This window comes from Haliotis cracherodii, unplaced genomic scaffold (assembly GCF_022045235.1).
Source record: "Haliotis cracherodii isolate W230 unplaced genomic scaffold, xgHalCrac1.p SCAF_19, whole genome shotgun sequence".
Lineage (NCBI taxonomy): Eukaryota > Metazoa > Mollusca > Gastropoda > Lepetellida > Haliotidae > Haliotis > Haliotis cracherodii.
In genome coordinates this window covers 17,463,002-17,490,997 of record NW_027266274.1, presented here as the reverse complement: position 1 = coordinate 17,490,997, position 27,996 = coordinate 17,463,002, and the positions used below count along the sequence as shown (strand labels likewise).

At 41.9% G+C, this 27,996-nt stretch overlaps 1 protein-coding gene across 1 annotated transcript in view; it reads left to right on the top strand.

Moving 5' to 3' along the window:
* Positions 1–16,973, top strand: part of LOC139466817 (low-density lipoprotein receptor-related protein 4-like) — a 138,283-nt gene extending 121,310 nt beyond the window's left edge. Inside the window, exons 27-37 of the mRNA XM_071248514.1 lie at positions 359–536; positions 905–1,123; positions 1,756–1,850; positions 3,711–3,859; positions 4,680–4,824; positions 5,857–5,967; positions 6,599–6,674; positions 7,866–7,933; positions 10,130–10,220; positions 11,068–11,215; positions 13,182–16,973. Of these exons, the coding sequence (XP_071104615.1) occupies positions 359–536; positions 905–1,123; positions 1,756–1,850; positions 3,711–3,859; positions 4,680–4,824; positions 5,857–5,967; positions 6,599–6,674; positions 7,866–7,933; positions 10,130–10,220; positions 11,068–11,215; positions 13,182–13,388 (1,487 nt within the window). The 3' untranslated portion in view covers positions 13,389–16,973. The remainder of the gene's footprint in view (positions 1–358; positions 537–904; positions 1,124–1,755; positions 1,851–3,710; positions 3,860–4,679; positions 4,825–5,856; positions 5,968–6,598; positions 6,675–7,865; positions 7,934–10,129; positions 10,221–11,067; positions 11,216–13,181) is intronic.
* The last annotated feature ends 11,023 nt before the right edge of the window (positions 16,974–27,996 follow it).

The following is a 27,996-nucleotide window of genomic DNA, read 5'->3' as shown; positions in this document are numbered from 1 at the left end:
TATATCCTTGTGTATCCTCTTATATCTTTGTATATCCTTGTGTATCCTCATATATCCTCATATAACTTTGTACATCCTAGTGTATCCTCGTATATCCACGTATATCCTCGTATTTCCTCATATATCCTTGTATATCCTTGTGTATCCACGTATATCCACGTATATCCTCGTATATCCTTGTATATCCTTGTGTATCCTCGTATATCCACGTATATCCTCGTATATCTTTGTATATCCTCGTATATCCTTGTGTATCCTCGTATATCCACGTATATCCTCGTATATCTTTGTATATCCTCGTATATCCCTGTGTATCCTCGTATATCCACGTATATCCTTGTCTGTGTTCCTCCTGCAGTTCCCAAGACATATCTCCTGTTCGCAAGTCGCGGCAGCATCCGTCGCATCTCCCTGGACAGCTACGACCACACAGACGTCTACCTCCCCATCCCCCACCTGCACAACGTTGTCGCCATCGACTTTGACTTCAAGGAGGAGAAGGTGTTCTACTCCGACGTCTACCTGGACGTTATCAGGTTGGTGAATCTAGTCAGGAGACTGGGCAGTATTGATAGGTACTTGGAGGGGATATTTACACAGGCAGACACAATTATTTGAACATAAAGATGAAAAAGCATGTCCACATCTCAGGGTGAGCCGGGTTGTTTTCCTTCACTGGTATAGTTAGACAAGCTACTTAGGAAAATCTACTCACTCTGACGTCATTGATGAATCAATCTCCTGGATTTGAAATATTCCAGGAATTTGTAGTTTATAGTGAGTCTTGTGACATCAGCTTAAGACATTCACTAGGAATGTGAGTGGGTGGGCTTCATCCCATGATGGTTACATCTTCAAAATGCATCCAAGTCAACTTTAATCTGACGGAATTTAACTGTGACAGACAAGCAGACCTCAACGGGAGCGCCACCAAGAACGTGGTTGAGAAGGAGCTGTCGACAACCGATGGCTTGGCTGTGGATTGGATTGGCAGGAACATCTACTGGACCGACACCGGCCGCGACGTCATCGAAGTGGCCAAACTGGACGGCTCCTGCAGAAAAACTCTCATCTCAGCTCGGCTAGATGAACCCAGGGCAATCGCACTCTTCCCTAAGAAAGGGTAGGTAACTGTTAGTCCATCGCACTCTTCCCTAAGAAGGGGTAAGTAACTGTTAGTCCATCGCACTCTTCCCTAAGAAGGGGTAGGTAACTGTTAGTCCATCGCACTCTTCCCAAAGAAAGGGTAGGTAACTGTTAGTCCATCGCACTCTTCCCAAAGAAAGGGTAGGTAACTGTTAGTCCATCGCACTCTTCCCTAAGAAAGGGTAGGTAACTGTTAGTCCATCGCACTCTTCCCTAAGAAAGGGTAGGTAACTGTTAGTCCATCGCACTCTTCCCTAAGAAAGGGTAGGTAACTGTTAGTCCGTCGCACTCTTCCCTAAGAAGGGGTAGGTAACTGTTAGTCCATCGCACTCTTTCCTAAGAAAGGGTAGGTAACTCTTAGTCCATCCCACTCTTCCCTAAGAAGGGGTAGGTAACTGTTAGTCCATCGCACTCTTCCCTAAGAAGGGGTAGATAACTGTTAGTCCATCGCACTCTTCCCTAAGAAGGGGTAGGTAGCTGTTAGTCCATCGCACTCTTCTCTAAGAAGGGGTAGGTAACTGTTCGTCCATCGCACTCTTCCCTAAGAAGGGGTAGGTAACTGTTCGTCCATCGCACTCTTCCTTAAGACGATGTGTTTTTTTGTTTCAGATTGATGTTCTGGACTGACTGGGGTGCACAGCCAAAGATCGAGCGAGCGTATCTAGATGGTGCACAGAGGAAAGTCATTGTCCAAAGCAACCTTGGTAAGCAGATGTGTAGTTTGTCTCATTGCTAGTTACTGCTACATGATATTTGTCTCATTGCTAGTTACTGCTACGTGATATTTATATCATTGCTAGTTACTGCTATATGCTATTTGTCTCATTGCTAGTTACTGCTACGTGATATTTATATCATTGCTAGTTACTGCTACATGCTATTTATATCATTGCTAGTTACTGCTACATGATATTTGTCTCATTGCTAGTCACTGCTACATGATATTCATATCATTGCTAGTTACTGCTACGTGATATTTATATCATTGCTAGTTACTGCTACATGATAATTGTCTCATTGCTAGTTACTGCTACATGATATTTGTCTCATTGCTAGTCACTGCTATGTGATATTTATATCATTGCTAGTTACTGCTACGTGATATTTATATCATTGCTAGTTACTGCTACATGATATTTGTCTCATTGCTAGTCACTGCTACATGATACAGTGATCCCTCGCTATTGAGCTCTTCGATAAAGCGCTACCTAGGTTACTATGAGCGGTATCGCATGGCTCTCAAAATTTATGTACACTTTTAATACTGAGAGTTTTACACAGACATGATTGTATTGTTGTTCGTTGTTCATTTGCACATTATGTTTCTCATTGCATAATCAACCGTTTACTGCTGAATGGAGTTCTAAAAATCTGTTTTAAAATATCCGCGGCAAGTCCCGGAAATACGATTGTACTACTAGTTAACTTTTCACACTATACATCCTTTGATCTTAGAAGCGCATGCATGCAATAAAAGAGAACCACAAGCGAAGTTTATTTTCTTAATTAGTGGGCAATCCAATTTGAGGTGACACTGTCAACTCACATGTAGTTGCTGTCAAAACACGGCGGTCATTCCTTTTGATTCGGATCAAGTAACCATATCAAACCAATTAATCTGGCTTGAATGTGTATCTATATTTGCATGAATGTGTATGAATGCGCATAGTGCTGGTCAAAACTCTCGTTTTCCGTATTTTAAGCAACATGACCAATCAATGCCACTGAATCACTCTGTATTTGTGTAATGAATTGTGATTGGCTCTTCACTCATAGCGTCTGTTACTACCATTATCGATCAATATTTTCATGTAAATAAACTACATTCACATTGAATGTGACAGTTAAGGCTTGTAAATAATAACAAACGGCGAAAACATAATGGATATATATTTTTACACTATGAACGGTAAACAACTTGTATCATTGCAATGTGCGAGACAAGGCAAAGATCGTGAGATTGGCCGAGCACGTTCCTCCGCCTAGGTTAAACGGCTCATCGTCTATAACGGCCACCAATTATTTGGACCCCATTGGTAGCGTTGTAGCGAGGGACCACTGTATTTATATCATTGCTAATTACTGCTACATGCTTTTTGGCTCATTGCTAGTTACTGCTACGTGCTATTTATATCATTGCTAGTTACTGCTACGTGCTATTTGTATCATTGCTTGTTACTGCTACGTGATATTTATGTCATACAAGATTTGAACTATTTTCTGGATTCCCGGAAGACTTGGTTCAGAGTAATGTTTGTTTGTTTGAACAGCGAATAAATGACATCTCGTAAATTATATGTCGTTCACTGAAGTCTGTAAAAGCATGAATAGAAAAACCTAACTTCATAACATCAGATTATAATGGACACATACAGACATATGGACATGCAGACAGGGAAACAGACACAGGGAAACAGACAGATTGACAGACAGAGGGACACAGACAGATTGCCACACAAATGACACAGACAGATGGACAGACAAATGGACACAGACAGATGGACAGACAAATGGACACAGACAAATGGACGTTGTGGTCCTCACAGTGCATGTTTCTGTTCCAGGTTTTCCCAATGGTCTGTCAGTGGACTACGATGCTAGACGCTTGTATTGGGTGGATGCAAAGTTTGACAAGATCGAGACGTCTGATTTCAATGGCAAGAACCGGGCAACTCTGCTGGAGAAGATTCCTCACCCGTTTGGCCTCACAGTGGTAGGCACCAGGAGGAAGCATCACATGCATCAGACGTATCAAACATTCAATGTATCAAATGTCAAACATATCAAACATTTTAATCGTCAAATATTTAATATCCATCATTTCAAACATAATATATATCAAACATTTCAATAATCAAACATATCAGACATGTTAATTATCAAACATTTCAACATCAGACATTGCAAATATCAAACATTTCAAACATTTCAACCCTCGGCCGCGTCGTACCATAAGACGTTAAAACATTGTACTTGTTGTTACCCTGTCTAGTGCTTGGCAGGGTGGTCACTAAACTGTCTGAGTAGGGGTATTCATGTTAAAATGCGGGATGGTATCTCAGTGCGACGTTTAACCCCATTTCACCTCACCTCACCTCACCTCACCTCACCTCACCTCACCTCAAACATTTGATTCATCAAACATTCATCAACAGGCCGGTAGGTTTCCATTACTTTCTGTTTCTCCGTAGTTTGCGACTCTCGACTGTCCTGATGATGATGATGATATAGTTGGTCATAAGAAGCAGCTTTATTAATTGGCTGGTCTGTGACTTGTTGATGGCTTTTTATCGTACCCTGACTGCATAGATCATTTGTCACATTGACAATCACTGGATTGTCTGGTCCAGACTTGGACTATTTTCAGGCCACCATCATTTAGCTGGAATATTGCTGTATGCCAAGTTAGACAACAAACAAACGAACATTCTCACACACACCTGATCATAATGCTTTGACTAGTCAAGTGGCTGCACGTGTAGGTGGGGATGAGACCTGGAGACCTGTAGGCCTGCATCTTGGTTGTGTTTCAGTATCAAGACTACATCTACTGGTCGGACTGGCAGACAGAGAACATAGAGCGAGCCAGCAAACATAACGGGAAGGATCGCACAATCATTCAGAGTCGCCTCGAGGGGCTGATGGACATCCACATGGTGGCACCAGAGAGGCAGACAGGTACAGGGGAGGAGACAGTGGGTGGGGTCTCAGTGGGGAGGGGAGTGGTCACACTGAGGGAGGAGCTATATGGGTGTGGTCTCAGTGGAGGAGGGCTATATGGGTGTGGTCTCAGTGGGAAAGGGAGTGGTCTCAGTGCAGGAGGGGCTATGTGGGTATGGTCTCAGTGGGGAGGGGAGTGGTCACACAGAGGGAGGAGCTATATGGGTGTGATCACAGTGGGAAGGGGAGTGGTCACACTGAGGGTGGAGCTATATGGGTGTGGTCTCAGTGGAGGAGGGGAGTGGTCACACAGAGGGAGGAGCTATATGGGTGTGATCACAGTGGGAAGGGGAGTGGTCACACTGGGGGAGGAGCTATATGGGTGTGGAGGAGGGCTATATGGGTGTGGTCTCAGTGGGAAAGGGAGTGGTCTCAGTGCAGGAGGGGCTATGTGGGTATGGTCTCAGTGGGGAGGGGAGTGGTCACACAGAGGGAGGAGCTATATGGGTGTGGAGGAGGGCTATATGGGTGTGGTCACAGTGGGAAGGGGAGTGGTCACACTGGGGGAGGAGCTATATGGGTGTGGAGGAGGGCTATATGGGTGTGGTCACAGTGGGAAGGGGAGTGGTCACACTGAGGGAGGAGCCATATGGGTGTGGTCTCAAGTGGAGGAGGGGCTATATGGGTGTGGACACAGTGGAGGAGTGGTCACACCGAGAGAGGGGCTATATGGGTGTGGTCTCATTGGAGGAGTGGTCACACCGAGGGAGGAGCTATATGGGTGTGGTTACAGTGGGAAGAGAAGTTGTCACGCCAAGGGAGGAGCTATATGGGTGTGGTCTCATTGGGAAGAGAAGTGGTCACACCGAAGGAGGAGCTCTATGGGTGTAGTCTCAGTGTTGAGGGGATTAGTCATACCGAGGGAGCAGCTATATTATGGGTGTGGTCTCAGTGGGAAGGGGAGTGGACAAGAGGGAAAGGTCACAATGCTCTGTTTCGTCTGTGGATGGCTGTGTAGATATGGCTTCAGCCATGTTTTCCCTTCCCCAGGTTCCAATGGATGCAGCCAAAATGGAGGCTGCACTCACCTGTGTCTGGCACGACCTGATGGCTATGTGTGCGAGTGTCCCAACATCCCTGACAACACGCCCTGTATGGCAGGTGAGATCCTAGTATGTGTGTTGTCATGGTAACATGGCAGGTGAGACTCTAATATGTGTTTTGTCATGGTAACATGGCAGGTAAGACCCTAGTGTATGTGTTGTCATGGTAACATGTCAGGTGAGATCCTAGTATGTGTGTTGTCATGGTAACATGGCAGGTGAGATCCTAGTATATGTGTTGTCATGGTAACATGGCTGGTGAGATCCTAGTGTATGTGTAGTCATGGTAACATGGCAGGTGAGACCCTAGTGCATGTGTAGTCATGGCAAGATGCTAGCTGAGGTTTGGCGTCAGAGCAGCCATGGCTACAGATCAGGGATCTGCTGTATGAGTTGTCATGTAAGTAGCCCTGTGAACCAGTCGCTTCTCAATAGTACTGTCACACATCTAAGGTCACTGTTGAACACCAGAGCAGAAAGAAAAATTCATTTGTATGTTCGCGATTTCCAGGACTATAAAAGTTTCTCCATGCCGAGACGCTGTGGAGTCTGGTGGTGCTGATCAGACAGACAACTGGCTTCTGTCACAGTGGGTCGAGCCCAGACTCTGGCAACATGGTTTGTTTGCTCCAAAACATGCTGTCACGCTCCATGTTTGACAGGTACTAATGTCGCAGTTTCTATTTCAGTTCCAAGAGCATCCAACCTTCCCCACAACCCAGACATCCCCAGTATCGACATCAACTCCCACATGGAGCCTGCCGAGTGAGTTGTCTCCCTTGCATCTCCATCCATCTAGTCTGGCTGGTGCTAGGAGTCTGCTACTGGACGTCTATCCTGGCTGGCGCTAGAAGTCTGCTACTGGACGTCTAGCCTGGCTGGTGCTAGAAGTCTGCTACTGGACGTCTAGCCTGGCTGGTGCTAGAAGTCTGCTGAATAACTGGACATCTAGTCTGGCTGGCGCTTGGAGTCTGCTACTGGACGTCTATCCTGGCTGGCGCTAGAAGTCTGCTACTTGACGTCTAGCCTGGCTGGTGCTAGAAGTCTGCTGAATAACTGGACATCTAGTCTGGCTGGTGCTTGGAGTCTGCTACTGGACATCTAGCCTGGCTTGTGCTAGAAGTCCGCTGTACAACTGGACATCTAGCCTAGCTGGTGCTAGAAGTCTGCTGAATAACTGGACATCTAGCCTGGCTGGTGCTAGAAGTCTGCTTAATAACTGGACATCTAGCCTGGCTGGTTCTAGAAAGAAATCTTCTGAATAACTTGACTGACAGTGAAACTTGTCAAAGTTCACTTCTTGACCTGTCACCACATTTTGACCTGAATATTTTAACCCAAATATTTTGTCAGACACATTGAAATGATTCCTAACGCATCAAATGTCATAGTTACCCTGGTGACGTCATTTCCACAGTAGCCATATTGATTAATGACAGAAGTTTGAGGTCGCTGTGCATGTTTACTAGTACGGACTGATGCCAGTTTTATAGTGCTAGTGTCAATAAATATGTTCCCCAGAACAAATGTTCACGGGGAACATATTAATTACTCTCACACGTCTCGGGAATCGATATACCAGGAGTATGGGATCTTGTGGAACAACAGGCCCAGGATGAGGACTGTGTTTCCTTCCCTCAGTCAATTTCTACATAGGAATTGTTATTCCTCCTGAATATATATATATATATATATATATATATATATATATATATATATATATATATATATATATATATATATATATATACCTAGGACTAGTTCATGAGACCTGTGAAGATCCGGGGTAGAATTGGTCTTCCGCAACCCATGCTTGCCGTAAAAGTCCACTACACTTGTCATAAGAGGCGACTTACAGGATCGGGTGGTCAGGCTCGCTGACTTGGTTGATGCATGTCATCGTATCCCAATTGTCAACATGAATACGCCACTCAGACGTGATGCTTCTTGTTACAGAGAATGTACTGATGAGGACTCGGAGACTGGGCTGTGTAGCAGGGACACCCTGGCTGTGTCCACCCATGGTGAGTGGGTGTTGTTGACGGAGAGGGTTGATGTTGATGGGAGAGGGGTGTTGTTGATGGGGGAGGGGTGTTGTTGATGGGGGAGGGGTAATGTTGATGGGGGAGGGGTGTTGTTGATGGGGGAGGGGTAATGTTGATGGGGGAGGGGTGTTGTTGATTGGGGAGGGGTGTTGTTGATTGGGGAGGGGTGTTGTTGATTGGGGAGGTGTGTTGTTGATGGGAGAGGGGTGTTGTTGATGGTAGAGGGGTGTTGTTGATGGGGGAGGGGTGTTGTTGATGGGGGAGGGGTGTTGTTGATGGGGGAGGGGTAATGTTGATGGGGGAGGGGTGTTGTTGATTGGGGAGGGGTGTTGTTGATTGGGGAGGGGTGTTGTTGATTGGGGAGGTGTGTTGTTGATGGGAGAGGGGTGTTGTTGATGGTAGAGGGGTGTTGTTGATGGGGGAGGGGTGTTGTTGATGGGGGAGGGGTGTTGTTGATGGGGGAGGGGTGTTGTTGAAATGAAGGGGTGTTGTTGATGGGGGAGGGGTGTTGTTGATGGGGGAGGGGTGTTGTTGATGGGGGAGGGGTAATGTTGATGGGGGAGGGGTGTTGTTGATTGGGGAGGTGTGTTGTTGATGGGGAGGGGTGTTGTTGATGGGGGAGGGGTGTTGTTGATTGGGGAGGTGTGTTGTTGATGGGGAGGGGTGTTGTTGATGGGGGAGGGGTGTTGTTGATTGGGGAGGGGTGTTGTTGATTGGGGAGGTGTGTTGTTGATGGGGGAGGGGTGTTGTTGATGGGGAGGGTTGTTGTTGAAAGGAAGGGGTGTTGTTGACGGGGAGGGTTGATGTTGATGGGGGAGGGGTGTTGTTGATGGGGGAGGGGTGTTGTTGATGGGGAGGGGTGTTGTTGATGGGGAGGGGTGTTGTTGATTGGGGAGGGGTGTTGTTGATTGGGGAGGGATGTTGTTGATTGGGGAGGGGTGTTGTTGATTGTGGAGGTGTGTTGTTGATGGGAGAGGGGTGTTGTTGATGGGGGAGGGTTGTTGTTGATGGGAGAGGGGTGTTGTTGATGGGGAGGGGTGTTGTTGAAAGGAAGGGGTGTTGTAGACGGGGAGGGTTGATGTTGACAGAGCAGGTGTGTGTTTAATTCAAGACACACAATTGTATCGAATTTTAAGATATCTGTCTGCTGTCACTTGAGTGTACATACCCCATGATGTCACCATGACCTAGAGTATATTCCCTAAGTCACCTTGACCTAGAGTATATTCCCTATGATGTCTTCACACCATGACCTAGAGTGTATTCCCTATGATGTCTTCACATCATGACCTAGAGTGTATTCCCTATGATGTCTTCACATCATGACCTAGAGTATATTCCCTATGATGTCTTCACATCATGACCTAGAGTGTATTCCCTATGATGTCTTCACATCATGACCCGGAGTATATTCCCCAAGTCACAATGACCTAGAGCGTATTCCCTAAGTCACCATGACCTAGAGTGTATTCCCTATGATGTCTTCACATCATGACCTAGAGTGTATTCCCTATGATGTCTTCACATCATGACCTAGAGTATATTCCCTATGATGTCTTCACATCATGACCTAGAGTGTATTCCCTATGATGTCTTCACATCATGACCTAGAGTATATTCCCCAAGTCACAATGAACTAGAGTGTATTCCCTAAGTCACCATGACCTAGAGTATATTCCCTATGATGTTTTCACATCATGACCTAGAGTATATTCCCTATGATGTCTTCACATCATGACCTAGAGTATATTCCCTATGATGTCTTCACACCATGACCTAGAGTGTATTCCCTATGATGTCTTCACATCATGACCTAGAGTGTATTCCCTATGATGTCTTCACATCATGACCTAGAGTATATTCCCTATGATGTCTTCACATCATGACCTAGAGTATATTCCCTATGATGTCTTCACATCATGACCCGGAGTATATTCCCCAAGTCACAATGACCTAGAGTGTATTCCCTAAGTCACCATGACCTAGAGTGTATTCCCTATGATGTCTTCACATCATGACCCGGAGTATATTCCCTATGATGTCTCCACACCATGACCTAGAGTGTATTCCCCAAGTCACCATGACCTAGAGTATATTCCCTGTGATGTCACCATGACCAAGAATATATTCCCTATGATGTCTTCCCAACATGACCTGGAGTTTATGTCTCTCCAGCTCAAAGGATCAGCACGGCATACATCGTCCTTGGCATCATCACTGTCATCGTCCTCATCGGTTTCATCGTGTTTTTTGTCTTGTGGAAGAGGTAGGTGTCAAGTATAAAACTGTCTACAGCAGCTGGTCACATTGTATCAAATACCACACAACAAGATATAGTAACTTATTGACTGCTAGCTACTGGCAGCTGGTCACATTGTATCAAATACCACACAACAAGATATAGTAACTTATTGACTGCTAGCTACTGGCAGCTGGTCACATTGTATCAAATACCACACAACAAGATATAGTAACTTATTGACTGCTAGCTACTGGTAGCTGGTCACATTGTATCAAATACCACACAACAAGATATAGTAACTTATTGACTGCTAGCTACTGGCAGCTGGTCACATTGTATCAAATACCACACAACAAGATATAGTAACTTATTGACTGCTGGCTACTGGCAGCTGGTCACATTGTATCAAATACCACACAACAAGATATAGGAACTTATTGCCTGCTAGCTACTGGCAGCTGGTCACATTGTATCAAATACCACACAACAAGATATAGTAACTTATTGCCTGCTAGCTACTGGCAGCTGGTCACATTGTATCAAATACCACACAACAAGATATAGGAACTTATTGACTGCTAGCTACTGGCAGCTGGTCACATTGTATCAAATACCACACAACAAGATATAGTAACTTATTGACTGCTAGCTACTGGCAGCTGGTCACATTGTATCAAATACCACACAACAAGATATAGTAACTTATTGACTGCTAGCTACTGGCAGCTGGGATATAGCTGGAATATTGCTGACCTCGCCTTAAGTGAAAGCTCTTTACTTTCGTACTTATTCTTTACATATCACATTTATTATCTAGAACCATTAATTATTTAAGCTACAGGTCTTATATCCAGTTGGCTGTATATTTCAGACAAAAGCGTCGTCAGTATAACGTAGAAGAGTTTACGACATTGACCTACGCGAACCCAACGTATCAAAAAGCCAGTTCTGAGACCATCAACTCCGATCACAGCCGGTCTGTGAGACCTTGGCAGAGGTTCCGATATCATAAACGAGATGTGAGTACTTGCTTTATGACATTCCCTTCACTTCGAATACATTGTTAATAACATTCCACCTGCTGTATATATGCCATTAATGCCATCCAGGCTTGTGAGTTTATGGTTAATAACATGCTGTCTCTAGTGTGTTTATGGTTAATAACATCCTGTCTATTGTGTGTTTATGCTTAAAAACATCTTGTCTATTTTGAGTTTATGGTGAATAACATGCTGTCTATTGTTAGTATATGGTTAATAATATCCTGTCTATTGTGAGTTTATGGTTAATAACATCCTGTCTAATGTGAGTATATGGTTAATAACATGCTGCCTCTAGTGTGTTTATGGTTAATAACATCCTGTCAATTGTGAGTTTATGGTTAATAACATCCTGTCTATTGTGAGTTTGTGGTTGATAATATCCTGTCATTGTGAGTTTATGGTTAATAACATCCTGTCTATTGTGAGTTTATGGTTAATAACCTCCTGTCTATTGTCAGTTTGTGGTTCATAACATCCTGTCTATTGTGAGTTTATGGTTAATAACATCTTGTCTATTGTGAGTATATGGTTAATAACATGCTGCCTCTAGTGTGTTTATGGTTAATAACATCCTGTCTATTGTGAGTTTATGGTTAATAACATCCTGTCTATTGTGAGTATATGGTTAATAACATGCTGCCTCTAGTGTGTTTATGGTTAATAACATCCTGTCTATTGTGAGTTTATGGTTAATAACATCCTGTCTATTGTGAGTTTATGGTATATAACATCCTGCCTCTAGTGTGTTTATGGTTAATAACATCCTGTCAATTGTGAGTTTATGGTTAATAACATCCTGTCTATTGTGAGTTTGTGGTTGATAATATCCTGTCATTGTGAGATTATGGTTAATAACATCCTGTCTATTGTGAGTTTATGGTTAATAACCTCCTGTCTATTGTCAGTTTGTGGTTCATAACATCCTGTCTATTGTGAGTTTATGGTTAATAACATCTTGTCTATTGTGAGTATATGGTTAATAACATGCTGCCTCTAGTGTGTTTATGGTTAATAACATCCTGTCTATTGTGAGTTTATGGTTAATAACATCCTGTCTATTGTGAGTATATGGTTAATAACATGCTGCCTCTAGTGTGTTTATGGTTAATAACATCCTGTCTATTGTGAGTTTATGGTTAATAACATCCTGTCTATTGTGAGTATATGGTTAATAACATGCTGCCTCTAGTGTGTTTATGGTTAATAACATCCTGTCTATTGTGAGTTTATGGTTAATAACATCCTGTCTATTGTGAGTTTATGGTATATAACATCCTGCCTATTGTGAGTTTATGGTATATAACATCCTGCCTATTGTGAGTTTAAGGTATATAACATGCTCTCTACTGTCAAGGATGTTCTGTTTGTGAATGGTGAGATGTTTCAGTGATGTTCTGTTGGAGTATGGTAAGATGTTTCAATGATCTGTTCGTATATGGTGAGATGTTTCAATGATGTTCTGATTGGGTATTGTGAGATGTTTCAATGATGTTTTGTTGGAGTGTGGTGAGATCTTTTAATGCTGTTCTGTTTGTGTATGGTGAGATGTTTCAATGATGTTCTGTTCGAGTGTGTTGAGATGTTTCAATGATGTTCTGTTTGTGTATGGTGAGATGTTTCTATGATCTGTTTGTGTATGGTGAGATGTTTCAGTGATATTCTGTTGGAGTGTGGAGAGATGTTTCAATGATGTTCTGTTTAAGCATGGTGAGATGTTTCAATGATTTTCTGTTTGTGTGTGTAGAGATGTTTCAATGATTTTCTGTTTGTGTATGGTGAGATGTTTCAATGATGCTTGTTTGTGTATGGTGAGATGTTTCAATGATGTTCTGTTTGAGTATGGTGAGATGTTTCAATGCTGTTCTGTCGAGTGTTTTGAGATGTTTCAATGATGCTTGTTTGCTTAAGGTGAGATGTTTCAATGCTGTTCTGTTGTTGCCAGGAGCGACTGAGCATGGTTCCGGTGGACAGTGACAAGCTGAACAACATGGAGCGCGCCGCCCTCGTGCAGCAGATGGAGACCAGCAACTCCCCACAGGGCGATGCTTCAGAAGATTCTTGCATCACTAAAAATATCTTTAAAAATAATACAAAATATACAACTGAATCATCCAAACTAAATATCCCGTATAAGCCTGTTGACACGTGAGTGAGTGACCCCGGACTGTGATACAATGGTGCAAGCTAATTGTGGGAGTACCCATCCAAAGATAAACTTATGAGAAATCCCACCAAACCAAGTGCTGATGTTTGCTGTCAATCAGACTCGATATGAGTGGATGTGATTCTGTGTTCAATTGATGATATATTCCATACAACTTATTATGTGCAGACCACAGACTGGAGACTATTTCCCATACAACTTGCGTCACTATGGATGTATTGATCTGATTGTGTGTGATTATAGTGGGTACACCTGAGCATCCCAATGACCAGAGGATATATTCCATACAACTAATTATGTGAATACCTCAAATGACAGTGTTATCCACACAACTTATGTCACAGTGGATTATTGACAGACTTCAAGTGGATATTGTGTTGAATGCTTGTGAGAATGTGCTCTGTGAGTAACTCAAGACGTTTATGATTAAGTCAAGTTTTGTGATATTCTTCTGCTGGGATCGTCCGCCCGCCAAGTGTTGTATTCAAGTTCCTTGGCTGTTCCTGACTCAAGTGTGACAAAGTGCTTCCAATCACAGACCACAGAATGGAACTGCTTCAACACGTGACACACAGATGCAGAGACAGAGCATCTTGCAGTGATCTGTGTCAAACATGTATCAATGATAACGCCCAAATAACGCAATGGTTTATTAAGGCTGGTCTTACATTGAGGGCCAATCTAACAATTATAATAACCTCCTAATTCAATACATGACTCTTACAAATTCACATATTTTTATCTGGAGGGAATTTCTTTCACAAATATTGGGAAATGTATCAATCTCATTAAAATCAGATATTAGTTCTCGCAACCACTAAACAAGGATCTGAGTCCATCCCATTACGGGTCACGTCAGACCGACCTTGCGCGAACTTTGACCAACCAATTGAAAGACTGACAAGAAGTCGACATTAGCCAATCAGAAGGCACTTTTCTCATGCTTTATGGCACTAATTTCAAATTTGGCGAATATGCTTCGAAACATATTTTGACAAATTCTCGATTAAAAATTTAAAACCTGAACAAAAGAACATTCTGGAATTGCTAATAGATGGTCTATGGATTCAGTCGTTAAACCCGTAACTATTGTTCGGAATACCCTGAGTTAAAGCTTTCGAGGTTGCATGATTAGAAATCACATTCCGACTGTCACTTTCATGATCTGGTGAGCGACGCTCTGATTGGTCGGATGAAAGGTCGTTCTGATGTGACCCCTAATGGGATGTACTCAGATCTTTGTTTAGCGGTAGCAAGAACTAAGATCTGATTTCAATGATATTGTGAAATGTATTAGCAGTATATATTTTGAATCCATCTGTTCTGAAACATGTATTTTTCGGCCTGACGATGGGGCTTACTTGATCTGTATCACTTGATGGTTGTGTTGAACATATCATTGTAGTCTCATGCTATACCTCACTGCACAGTTGCTGTAGATCTGGAAATCACTGCCGAATACTCAAGTATTGATCTATCTGACCCAGACTGTACTACAGTCTCTCGGGGTGCATTAGTCTGAACTGCGGCACCATTGTGTATCACATGACTGATGACATGGCAGAGGTTCCTGTCTTCCCGAGGCAAGGGAGTTAACTCACTATAAAAGTCCAGTTTCCACTCTTGCCAAACTTGCCTGGAATTATGGGGTTATGTTTTGGCTGGACTAACGAGTCTATGCATAGTCCAATTAACATCGCATAACGATATCAACATCTGTTTCGTAAACTGCCGTGTAGATTTTGGTCAATTGCAGGATATGCAGAGCATGTGTAGCATCAACTCGACGTCAACACTTGTTTTCCGATTCTTCTCATGCTTTAATCAAGGTGCTCACATGACTTGAGCCAATTAAGGAAGTAAGACCTGTTTTATCACAATATAGATGTTGATTATCAATCAGATCATCTTCAATGGGTGCTGACATTTTGTTTGAAGTTAATGCAAGTGATATAAGAGGTGGAATCTGATTGGTTAATAGGAGGAACAAAGAAGGGACATAACTCGTAATAGTACCCAGACATTCAGTTCAGCAATGGTGGAAACTGGACTTTCATGGTCAGTCAACTCCCTTGACTCAGGAAGATGAACAAAGAGTATCTCCCAGCTGGGCTGTGACTCTTGTACTTACATACTAATGACACTGTATACTCACATTATGATGCTGATGACGGCGTTGTATAACTCTTGTGCCAAACATAGCAGTCGTGCATCTTCTAGCCTTGTTATAATGTAATGGCATAGAACAGATTATGTGTTTTGTTTCAGGGATTCTCTACATCTACACTGCGAGGATTGTACTTTGTTTTCTCTATTATTTGATGGAATAACTGGTGACATGCTACTGGCTGGTTATCACTGTAGAATTTAAGCTGAACTCGGCCCATATAGCGCTTGAATTCACTTCCGACATCACAAATCAGGTTCACAAGATGCCAGCTATTATACCAGAGACTATATACTCAGCGAGAAAAATGTGGAACTGATATCATGTCTCTGTGCTATACAGTAGTGATATCATGTCTCTGTGCTACACAGTAGTGATATCATGTCTCTGTGCTATACAGTAGTGATATCATGTCTCTGTGCTATACAGTAGTGATATCATGTCTCTGTGCTATACAGTAGTGATATCATGTCTCTGTGCTATACAGTAGTGATATCATGTCTCTGTGCTATACAGTAGTGATATCATGTCTCTGTGCTATACAGTAGTGATATCATGTCTCTGTGCTATACAGTAGTGATATCATGTCTCTGTGCTATACAGTAGTGATATCACGTCTGCACCATGCGGTAGTTGTCACATGACCATGTGTAAATTTTTCAGGACAGAGTTATGCCCCTTAGTTGATGGTCAACATCAGTACATTATCCCAGGCAAGAAATATTGTTATGGATTTTTGCCTTCAAATAATTTTAAATGTTTTTATATATATATACTGTGACAAACACGTATATTTTATGCAAGCCTAGACTCACATGACGATAACCACTAGTTGTACTCGATACAAAATCTGCATGGCTACTTGTGGCCAGATGAAGGGTTATCTCCCTTATACTGTATAGGATAATATAATTTTTTATGTCACTAATCTCCGATGCTGCTGCTTCTTGAATTGATGACAACTGAAACGCGACTGACATTGACGTCTGCTCAACGCTGAAAGTTGGTTTACTGATCACACTCGACTGCCTTGACTTGCCAATCATAACCCACACCTCAGTCATGTGATCATCAGCTGCTGTGTAATTGGCTGCTGTAGTAGTCACATGATCTAATGATATTCTTGGATCTCTGAGCCATGCTGGTAGTTTGTGCTGTACTGGAATTGTACATTGTGTATATCTGCCTTCAGAAACTTGTACATTTTGTATATCTGCCGTCAGGATCTTGTATATGTATCTATTGGCTGTACAAAAGTACATGTGCCGTCCATATTTCCTGTGTTAAGAGTCAGCATTATAACGACTGGGTCTGGATCTAAGTAATGACGGGGCCTGGGTGTAAGTAATGAATGGGTCTGGGGGTAAGTAATGACGGGGTCTTGGGGTAAGTAATGATGGAGTCTGGGGGTAAGTAATGATGGGGTCTGGGGGTAAGTAATGACAGGGTCTGGGGGTAAGTAATGACAGGGTCTGGGGGTAAGTAATGACAGAGTCTGGGGGTAAGGAATGACAGGGTCTGGGGGTAAGTAATGATGGAGTCTGGGGGTAAGTAATGACAGGGTCTGGGGGTAAGTAATGACAGGGTCTGGGGGTAAGTAATGATGGAGTCTGGGGGTAAGTAATGACGGGGTCTGGGGGTAAGTAATGACAGGGTCTGGGGGTAAGTAATGACAGGGTCTGGGGGTAAGTAATGACAGGGTCTGGGGGTAAGTAATGACTTTTTCTAAATTAATGCATCCCATTTGGTCATTTCTAGGAACATGTTTTATGTTGCTTCTGAAATCCAGATAAGAAAGCTCATGTGGGTCTGATTGTAAAGTGAAGTTAAGGTCCTGTCCTTTAACAGAGGAACTATGTATAACATATACAACTGTACTTGTATGTAAAGGATGTATAAACATTGTACATGTGAGCCATGTCCCTGTGTATATGGTCTAGGGCATCTCTACTCTATGCAGATCTATGTAGTAACTTATTGACTGCCACATGGTTACAATGTTGTAGCATTCTCATCCAGCAACCGTAATGTAACATGCTGCCTTCGGGATGTAACGTGCTGCCCTCGGGATGTAACGTGCTGCACCTGGGATGTAATGTTCTGCACCTGGGATTTAACGTGCTGCACCCGGGATGTAACGTGCTACACCTGGGATGTAATGTTCTGCACCTGGGATTTAACGTGCTACACCCGGGCTGTAACGTGCTGCACCCGGCATGTAACATTCTCCACCCGGGATGTAACGTGCTGCACCTGGGATGTAATGTTCTGCACCTGGGATTTAACGTGCTGCACCCGGGATTTAACGTGCTGCACCCGGAATGTAACATGCTGCACCTGGGATGTAACATGCTGCACTCAGATGTATTGTGCTGCACCCGGGAAGTAACATGCTGCACCCGGGATGTAATGTTCTGCACTCAGATGTAATGTGCTGCATCCGAGATGTAACGTGATGCAGTCAGATGTATTGTGCTGCACCCAGGATGTAACCTGCTGCATCCAAGATGTAACGTAATCCACCTGGGATGTAATATGCTGCACTCAGATGTATTGTGCTGCACCCACGATGTAACGTGCTGCATCCAAGATGTAACATGCTGCATCCGAGATGTAACGTGATGCACTCAGATGTAATGTGCTGCATCCGGAATGTAACATGCCGCACCTAGGATGTAATGTGATGCACTCAGATGTAACATGCTATATTTCTGTTCAAGAAATTGAATTGGAAGAAAAATCTTTTTGACAAAACTTATTTCTTTTTTCCATATTTGTGAAATTTTGGACCGTCATGACTGTATACAGGAAGTTAAACCAAACAGCCACATGATATGCATTCATAACACTACCCAGTATTGATCTGAGTGTGGGACTTACGGTACATACTGTAAGCTGCCACCCTGTATTGATCTGAGTGTGGGACTTACGGTGCATACTGTAAGCTGCCACCCAGTATTGATCTGAGTGTGGGACTTACGGTGCATACTGTAAGCTGCCACCCAGTATTGATCTGAGTGTGGGACTTATTGTGCATACTGTAAGCTGCCACCCAGTATTCTTCTGAGTGTGGGACTTACGGTGCATACTGTAAGCTGCCACCCAGTATTGATCTGAGTGTGGGACTTATTGTGCATACTGTAAGCTGCCACCCAGTATTGATCTGAGTGTGGGACTTATGGTGCATACTGTAAGCTGCCACCCAGTATTGATCTGAGTGTGGGACTTACGGTGCATACTGTAAGCTGCCACCCAGTATTGATCTGAGTGTGGGACTTATGGTGCATACTGTAAGCTGCCACCCAGTATTCATCTGAGTGTGGGACTTACAGTGCATACTGTAAGCTGCCACCCAGTATTGATCTGAGTGTGGGACTTATGGTGCATACTGTAAGCTGCCACCCAGTATTGATCTGAGTGTGGGACTTATTGTGCATACTGTAAGCTGCCACCCAGTATCGATCTGTAAGCCAAGCATTTTAAGTCAATCAGAATACATCACTGACTCAAAACAAATCCTGCCCTTGTTTTACAGATATACTGGACTAGAGAACGAGTACAGCTGCTTCATGTTTACGTTAAGAGGTTTTTGTCGGGGGACTAACAAGAAAATCTGTTCATTTGATATCCTGTTTTCTTGGGTTGGTAAGTTTACTCTGAAACTGTATTTGTACTCTCTCTCCTGCATTCTGGCTGATATTTAGCCAACCAACAAATACCCGTGCGATGTTTGTGACTCACGTGAGTCACCTCCTGTCCTACCATGGTGGTTTTGTGGTGGTTGACTTACAGTTTCACTCTTTATGTTTTCTACAATTTATCAATATTTCTTTGTTTATTTCATAATTTAGGTTTTACAAAGTTGTTACTTTTACTCTAAAATTTTTATGCAATCTTATAAAGTCTTATGAATTGATCATTATATGATTATCAATATTGATAGTTAATGAAGACTTTCATGCAAAATTGTACCAAAGAATGAGATGTAATGTTGAAGCTGGACATGTCATTTCTGATTTTATGAATGTAGTGTATATATATTTCAGATTGTCAAAAAAAATATTTACTTTTAAGATGTCCAGAGTAAATCTGCCCCTACAGCCAAATGGCCAATGTTTACTGTACATGTGTTTGTTGTATAACATTTCTTATAGAATTCTACTTGAAACGGTTTTGCTCTACATATTTACTTCTAGAATATTGATATGATTCTTCTTGAATTATTAATTAATATCAATTCTTATTTTTTCTGTTCCATTTTTAGAACATTTACATGAAAACCGTCATATTATCATGCCTTGTCATTGTATATAGATTCATTATAAAATATTATGAAAGTTACATTTGGTTTGTTTTTTTTAATTTCTGATTTGATTGGAATCGTTTGTGAACTATTCTCTGTTACGGATATTGGCTTTATGCTTGGGCCGGGACGGGTGGCTTTATGCTAGGGCCGGGACAAGTGACTCGCGTACTCGGGTCGGTCCTGAGTAGGACCCGGGTACCCACAGCACTACCCAGACATGGACACGTGGTCAGTCACGTGATATATTGTTTAATGACATAAACTCACTACACCTCAGTGGTTACACTACAAGTCGCTAATGTTCACATTGCTTTCTGTAAAGATAAACCTTCAGTCGACTCCAGTGTCCATGATCTGATGGTTTCATACATGTATCTAAATTTCTATCTAGTTTATAGTGTACTGTCAAACTATTCCCAATGAGACATTTTCCAGACCTGCAGTGGATACCTGGGTAGGGGATCGGGTAATAGGGGGTCGGGTAATAGGAGGTCGGGTAATAGGAGGTCGGGTAATAGGAGGTCGGGTAATAGGGGGTCGGGTAATAGGAGGTCGGGTAATAGGAGGTCGGGTAATAGGGGGTCGGGTAATAGGAGGTCGGGTAATAAGGGGTCGGGTACCGGGTAAAAATTTGGACTCGTCCCAGCCCTACTGTATGCACTGTCGATGTGTTTAAGGGGTGAGAAGAGTTACACCCTCTTGTATTCTGCAGGTTCTACTACCCTTAATCAGAACCAGTTGTGACTGTGCAGATTTTGTAGGGATCAGTGCAGATATCTGCAGGCTGTGATTGGATAATATTGTGAAGGACTTTTATGTCTTTTAAATGTACATTCATCCAATTATCAAAACTGACCATGTCTTTTTCAACTTGATGATTTATGCTGAATGTGACCACAGATATTTTCAAGTAGGTGACATTTGGTGCGGAACTTGGGGTGGTGTGTTTAGCTTCCTTTACTCGGAAAAGGAGCTGGCTAGGCTAGTCATTTTTTTGTTTTTATTGCTGCTCTAAGGCCAAATTAAGCATACACGTACAGGTAATAGCTGTTGAATGCTTGATTATTTATTTTTGAATATAACATTACTAAAGAAGTCTATGGGAAAACATTTGGTTGTGTGTAACCTGTAAGACCTGTTCCGACAGTCACGGCAAATGTCTTACAAAGGCAGCCTTTTGTAATGCATCGTAGGTCGTTGTGCAGAGTTACTTACCTTGTATTATGTATTCTGTACCAACGGACAAGTTAAAATAATTATATCTGTCACAGGACGAACCTTGGATCTCAGCACTATGTCTGTCACAGGACGAACCTATGGATCTCAGCGCTATGTCTGTCACTGGACGAACCTTGGATCTCAGCACTATGTCTGTCACAGGATGAACCTTGGATGTCAGTGCTATGTCTGTCAAAGGACGAACCTTGGATCTCAGCACTATGTCTGTCACAGGACAAACCTTGGATCTCAGCACTATGTCTGTCACAGGACGAACCTTGGATCTCAGCACTATGTCTGTCACAGGATGAACCTTGGATGTCAGTGCTGTGTCTGTCACAGGATGAACCTTGGATGTCAGTGCTGTGTCTGTCAAAGGACGAACCTTGGATCTCAGCACTATGTCTGTCACAGGATGAACCTTGGATCTCAGCACTATGTCTGTCACAGGATGAACCTTGGTTCTCAGCACTATGTCTGTCACAGGTTGAACCTTGGATCTCAGCACTATGTCTGTCACAGGATGAACCTTGGTTCTCAGCACTATGTCTGTCACAGGTTGAACCTTGGATCTCAGCGCTATGTCTTTCTCAGAACAAGAGGTTGGGTCTCAGTGCTCAAGAACAATGTCTTTCTCAGGACAATGCTTGCTTCTCAGTGACGAAGCTTGGATCTCAAGGCTCAGAACAACATGTTTTCATTGGACAAGAGATTTGTTGCCCATGCTGAAGAACAATATGTTAGTTCAAGAGCTGAGTTTCAGTCTCTCACCAGGAATATATAATGTCTGGCGTGGTACTTGGTTTTTATGCCTCATGTTGAGGATATATACTGATGATAGAACATAGGGGACCTGAAACATGGTACACTAAGGTCGACCATATCTGATACATTTGGACATATGAGGAGCCCAGTCAGCAATTATTATTTAGCTTTTAGAAAGTCTTTACCGACCTATCTGTGATCATCTCCGGGGTGTGAGATGTAAGTCAAACATGTCCCCCTTTCCATCTGTTCTTTTCATCATGTTCTTGAAAACATTTACAAAACACACCAACTCATCGGCTACAAAATTTTCCCAATTTATTATTTCCTCGTGATTGAGTAGACGATGATATTGGCCAAAAGTGAAGGTAATAATTGAGACAACTCTTTCCATATTCATAAGAAACGTCGATTGTACCATTCCGACTTTATCATGAGCATCTGTTTATGAATCACTACCATATAATGATCATACCCAGCCTACACTCTGAGCAGGGCATTCCCCATTTTCTTCATTTTCCCGCGTTTTCACCGCCTCGCTTTGAGAATGGCAAATGTGATATCTCAAACTGGCCGATTAGAGAGATAAGCACTCTCGTCAATGAAATATAGCTCAACTGCCCCAGGAAGGCAGAGAATAACACACAAACATGGTATCCTGCTATGTTTGCTTAATCATTTACATGTTACGGTAGTTCATTCGTCAAAGAATAACCCAAAGAGAATATGCTTCAATATCTTTTAAATGTATTTATAACATTTACAATAAAATGTTATGTTAAGGATAACAGATTGTCAGGAAAATCATAATGTTTATGTTACATCTATTTAAATATACTTTAAAATACACAAGGATACCATGAATGACCAACAATATGGATACAACTTTTACAAACTGTAAATATACCAGATATTGTTTTTATGCATTTACAAAGATGCTCTTATGTTGCAGTCCCATTAATTTCAACAGACATGTTTCAGTGATTAAAGAGGAGATAGATGAGAGGTTATTTACAGTGGATCATTAGCATGTTGAAGCGTTTGTCATTTCATGATTAAAAGATCAGGATATATTATTGAGCCCCATATTCAAATTAAGCAGAAAAATGTCATTGATAAATGGATTTGTCAAAAGAATACATGTTATATCTTTTGTTGTATCAACATATTCAACATGTATATATTCCACACATGCACGCACCTCCACCAGTGTAAAAAAATCCATTTGTGTTTTCAAAGTTCCTCTCCACTTTCACTGGACAACAGTTGGTACATCGTTCTTAATCCAATTATGAAATAAATAAAGTATCTTCCTGTATATAACTTTGCAATATAAGTCTTAAAATGTACAGCAATTTGGAGCAGACGACAGTTTTACATTTCCAACCAATCAGGTGTCTTGGTTTGGTCACGTGACTTAAACATTCCATTTTGAGGGCAGAATCAACTGGCGGCTTCTGAATGTTTTTCTTCATTTCGATAGGAAACAAGTGTCAGTACAATTTAATAAATTGTTTATTTAATTATCCCACAAGGGTATAGCAATGACAGTTTGTTTATAACACTTGTGAGATAGAAAGATCCTGGACAAGAAGTATGTGACCCTCCAGTCACATCATTTACCCCTAATGAAGAACTGTCCATTTGAATTGAGGACATCATGATATTTAAACATAACAAAGGCATTATATGTGCCCTAGGGTGACAGGTCTTTCAACAAGATCACAGATATCAACGATAAAACTTAAACTGTTGACACTAACAGAATTCCAGAACCAGCTATTTCTGAATGAAATGGCTCAGAAAGGGTGATGGGTTTAACCAACCAGATTACTACATTAAACTAAAGCTCAATCTTTTTCTGTGATTGATTGTTTTCCAAATACACCAACAACCAATACAAAATGTAGAATAATGCCTTATATGGCTTGAGATAGAAAGATCATGGTATGGAACTTGAAATACAGAGCGAAACTTCACAACCGGAAGTGAATACACATTACTTTTGGACCGTTTACTGCAGCCAGGCCGTATCATTATGTCTTGATAATTACATGTAATTGCAGGTGAATCTATGCTGAATTCATATGTAAAACAGTCGGTGCTCTTTTTATTTTAACTTTTAAGCAATTGAGATATTTCTAATGACACCACTTTCTTGTTGATAAGTGGTGCTTCAGCCTGGTATCAAATTACATTCTCCGTAGATGCTGTGGAACCAGAACGAGGCGGGATTCTCCTGCTATAAGCAGGCATGCCCACTGAAAGTGTAAGCTGACTAGGCGTTCGCTGAGAAGTCCGTCCCCACAAGTGGCACACGTCACAAACACATGCAAAGGCAAGTCAAATGTTCATCTTAAAAAAACACGGGAACATATGGTACAAGTTAAAATAGGAATTCTATCGGACATAATTTTGGTCACTGATGCGTCAAATTTTGAAAAGTCTTCCACATGTATACCATACAACGTTTTGAAAGCTTTACTGAGGCCTTGGATGTTGTAACCTTGATCAAACAACTTCTAAGCATGAGTCGTATGACGCTCTTTGAAAACTTGGCAGAAAGAACATGCTCGATTGTACCTAAAGTGTAAACACTAAAGGCTGGAGCTGCCGGACTGCCCACCCACAGACAATAATATGCCCTGTGGTATATTGATGTTATCACACTGGTCACGTGACTCCGCATGTCGGCGAGATGTGTCAGCAGACGATGTTGTTGTGCACCCCGGGCAGTGACATATGCACGTGCAGGAGGAGGGGGCCGTCAGCGCCGGGAGGGGGAACGGTTGCTGGAATGTCATTTCGTGATTTGATTCTCTGAATAAATATCACAAGGTTGTCTGTGATGTTAATTTGTGCCAGTGGGAGAAATTGGAATTCTTTCTATTTACTTCAACTCTGTATATCCTCTTTGTACCAGATAAACACGACTCCTGTTTTTCTTCAGTATCTTATAACGTATTCCCAAAATGTTTGTTGTATTTGTAGAAACACTCCCGTGTTGCTCTCACAGGTGTGTAGTGTAAGCCAGAATAATCTCTCGCCTGCTGTGGGCGAGGTAAAGCGCCTATCAGATCAGGGTAGGTGTGCTGTTGCCGGTGTTGTGTTGTGTAGTAGATTCAGATGTCACTGTCGACGCCGGGAGTGGTAGCGGTGATATTGACCCAGTGACATAACGCATGTAGAATGTCGGGGGAGAATATGTGCTAGGTGGTTCGTGTGACTCGGTGGGGGAAAATACAACGATATGTCTAACATAGGTTTGCCGTCCAACTCATGCCCTGATGTAGTGTTGGAAGTGTTGAGATGGAGTGGCATACTTCCCCACTACAGTACAGACACAGAATGGCATAGACTGCGTGATGAATAGACTTTGCAACACATTTGCGTTTGAAAATGAAATCAGCATATGATGTTTGTTTGTTGTTTAACGCCGCACTCATATTCCAGCTATATGACGGTAGTCTGTAAATAATCGAGTCTGGACCAGATAATCCAGTGGTTAATATTATGAACATCGATCCACGCAACTGGGATACGATGACATGTATCAACCAAGTCAACGAGCCTGACCACCCTATCCCGTCAGTCGCCTCTTACGACAAGCACAGTCGCCTCTTACGACAAGCACAGTCGCTTTTTACGGCAACCATGGGTTTCTGAAGACCTCTTCTACCGCGGATCTTCAGGGGTTCATCAGCATATGAAACATGTATGTTGTGGGGAACAGAAGGTTTAGGGGCTACACCGTACTGGTAGGGCTAGGTAACTGTGTTTCAAAATACAGAGATATATTATGTTTAACATTAACTGATTTTCATTCCTTTTCAAGTGCTTGTATCGACTATATTCATTGTCATCGGATTTAATGAACATCTAATTTGGGCACAGCCAATCCTGAATATGTAAATCGTCAGTATATCTAAATTTGGCCGTGAAGGTGTGTTTATGCAACGGTTTATGTAACTGGCTGACAGCCAGTTTAGCGCGTAACAAGCCGTTAATCTAAACTCCGATTAAGTAACGTTAGTACCTGTATTTTTCCTGCCAAATAGTTTTGGTTTTGCCCGCAGCTAACAGTAGCATACTGTAACATTGTTTTACATGCCCTGTTTCGTGCATCTGTTAGATCAATAGCAATAGTTCACAGCACGTGTTAAAATGTGATATATAATTGATATCAAGCAAATTTAAAATGTCCAAGTGTAGAAATAAGATTTATAAATATCTTGTACATTCTCCTCTCACATCATCATGGGGATGACTACCTTTATATTTTTTTATCAAATATTTTGAAGAATATTTCATGAGGAACAGTTATTACATTATATAAACATTTTGAAACACCGCTAACCACCTTTGTTACCTTTCGTACAAAACAGAACAACCCCGTGTGCCGTAAAACATTCAATATACGTTCCCATAAACCTCGAGTGTTCATGTCCTGACAGCATGCCTCGTTCTGACATACATCTGACATCTGTTTTATCCATGTTCATATATATATATATATATATATATATATATATATATATATATATATATATATATATATATATATATATATATATATGGAACTCTTGTACATCACATTCATTAAACCGGTTGAGTAAATTATAGAAATTTGGACTTTTGCATGTATTATTAAAGAGAACATCAAGGGACTTTATGCACAACCCTAGTTTATTATTAAAGGGAAAAGAGAGGACTTTATGCACAACCCTGGTTTATTTATTATTAAAGGGAAAAGAGGGAACTTTATGCACAACCCTTGTTTATTGATTATTAAAGGGAAAATCAAGGAGCTTTATACATTTGCCTGGTTTATTTTTTTATGAAGAGAAAATCAAGGGACATAAAACACAACCCTGTGATAGTTATTAGTAAAGAGAAAATCAAGGGACTTTATACACAACGTACACAAGGTGGCTGTGGAAATTCTATCCACTGCGATACTTCTCTATTTGACCTCACAAACATTCGACACCATTATTGTCAGACTGCAACGCATGATACATTTAATTCCCCTTGTTTTGAGAACATGCCACAGCTTTGGTCTGTTATCTAGGTCACAAACAATAAATCAATTTTAGTTCGTTTCTTGGATAGATATTGTTGAAATCATTTGCTAATAAGTAGATGTTATCAACAGTGCTTTAATCTTTACGAAGTCCTGATGGGATTTCTCAGTGAAGTTTGTAAGTGACGTGGACGTCATTGAGAAGGTAGCCCTTCTGACAGTTACCTTGAGATTCCCTTCCTGTTATGATCCTGTACCCCGGGAAAGGAGGAAGATTCCAATATAATGTTGAAAATCATTTCCAGATATAATTTAAGACCATAATGTCACCTGCTGTTTTAAACAGTTTCCCATTAAGAAAATCATAACCTGCCACCTAAAATAAGATTGCTTCAGACTGTAACTAGGGGAATCTGGAATTTAATCATCACAACAAAGATAGACTGTGGAGGTTGGGACTTCTTAATTTCTTATATATGTACACATCAAGTGAATGAATATGGTTTTACGCCGCTTTTAGCAATATTCCAGCAATATCACGGCGGGGGACACCACAAATGGGCTTCACACATTTTGCGCATGTGGAGAATCGAACCCGGGTCTTCGCGTGACGAGCGAACGCTTTAACCACTCGGCTACCTCACCGCCAGTACACATCAAGTAAATCTATGATTTTGTTTGTTTGTTTGTTGTTTAACGCCGCTCTCAGCAATATTCCAGCTATATGACGGCGGTATGTAAATAAACGAGTCTGGGCCAGACAATCCAGTGATTGACATCATGATCATCGATCCACGATCTTGGAATAGATGACATGCATCAACCAAGTCAACAAGCCTGACCACCCGACCCCGTTAGTCGCCTCTTACGACATAGTTGCCTTTTACGGCAAGCATGGGTTGCTGAAGACCCTTTTCAACCCCGGATCAGTAAATCTATGAAATTTCAGGAACAGGGTGTGGGGGTGTCCATGTGTGCGAGTTTTAACAAATGAAAGGTGAAGGTCAAATAACCCCCAAACTACTCTCAGTGCGTCTGACTAGTGTAACACAATTCTCATCTTCCTCATCATTTCTAATGCAGAGACAGTTAAGGTAAGGCCTTATAAATGGTA